The 700-nt window shown below is 69.7% G+C and overlaps 1 protein-coding gene across 1 annotated transcript in view; it reads left to right on the plus strand.

The window, feature by feature from the left end:
• The first annotated feature begins 292 nt into the window (after positions 1 to 292).
• The window catches only part of EMILIN1 (elastin microfibril interfacer 1), an 11109-nt gene continuing 10701 nt past the window's right edge, over positions 293 to 700 (plus strand). Inside the window, 1 exon segment of the mRNA XM_014524047.2 lies at positions 293 to 681. Within this exon segment, the coding sequence (XP_014379533.2) occupies positions 293 to 681 (389 nt within the window).

Genomic DNA, 700 nt, shown 5'->3' on the forward strand with positions numbered 1-700 from the left:
CCAGCGTCTTGTCCAGCCCGTGGAGCGCAGGGGCCCCAGCCAGCCATGTGCGCAGCCCCCTGAGCACACAAGACCTAGCCAGCCACGTGCCCGGACCCCCGAGCGCACAAGACCTAGCCAGCCACGTGCCCGGACCCCTGAGTGTACAGGACCCAGCCAGCCACACACCTGGAGCTTGAATAACACAAGGCCACAGAGCCAGAGCCCTGAGCACGTGCTGGCCACCCAGCTATGTGACCTGACCCTGGAGTATGTGGCACCCAGCCAGCCACAGGCCTGGACCCCAGAGTACATGAGGCCGCGGAGCCAGACCCCGGAGTACGTGGCACCCAGCCAGCCATGCACCTGGCTCCCAGAGAGCCCAGCACCCAGCCAGCCACATGGCCTGGCCTCAGAATATGTGATGCCACAGAGCCAGACCCCAGACCACCCACTGCCACCTCAGCCGCATGGCCTGGCCCTGGAGTACACAACAACCAGCCAGCCGCGGGCCCGGACCCCCGAGTACACGAGGCCACGGAGCCAGACCCCCGACTGCCCTGCACCCTGGCCAGGCGACGGGGAGAGGAGCCGCAGCCCGCGCCCCCTCCAGCGCTCTCCGGAGCCCCCGCGGCAGCAGCCCGGCCCCGCGCCCGACGTCTGCTGGAGCGTGACGACCACGCACGAGGCGCTTGCGGCCCTGTACTGGCGTGAGCCCCCC

The sequence above is a fragment of the Alligator sinensis genome, unplaced genomic scaffold, assembly GCF_000455745.1.
Source record: "Alligator sinensis unplaced genomic scaffold, ASM45574v1 scaffold8_1, whole genome shotgun sequence".
In the NCBI taxonomy this organism is placed as follows: domain Eukaryota; kingdom Metazoa; phylum Chordata; order Crocodylia; family Alligatoridae; genus Alligator; species Alligator sinensis.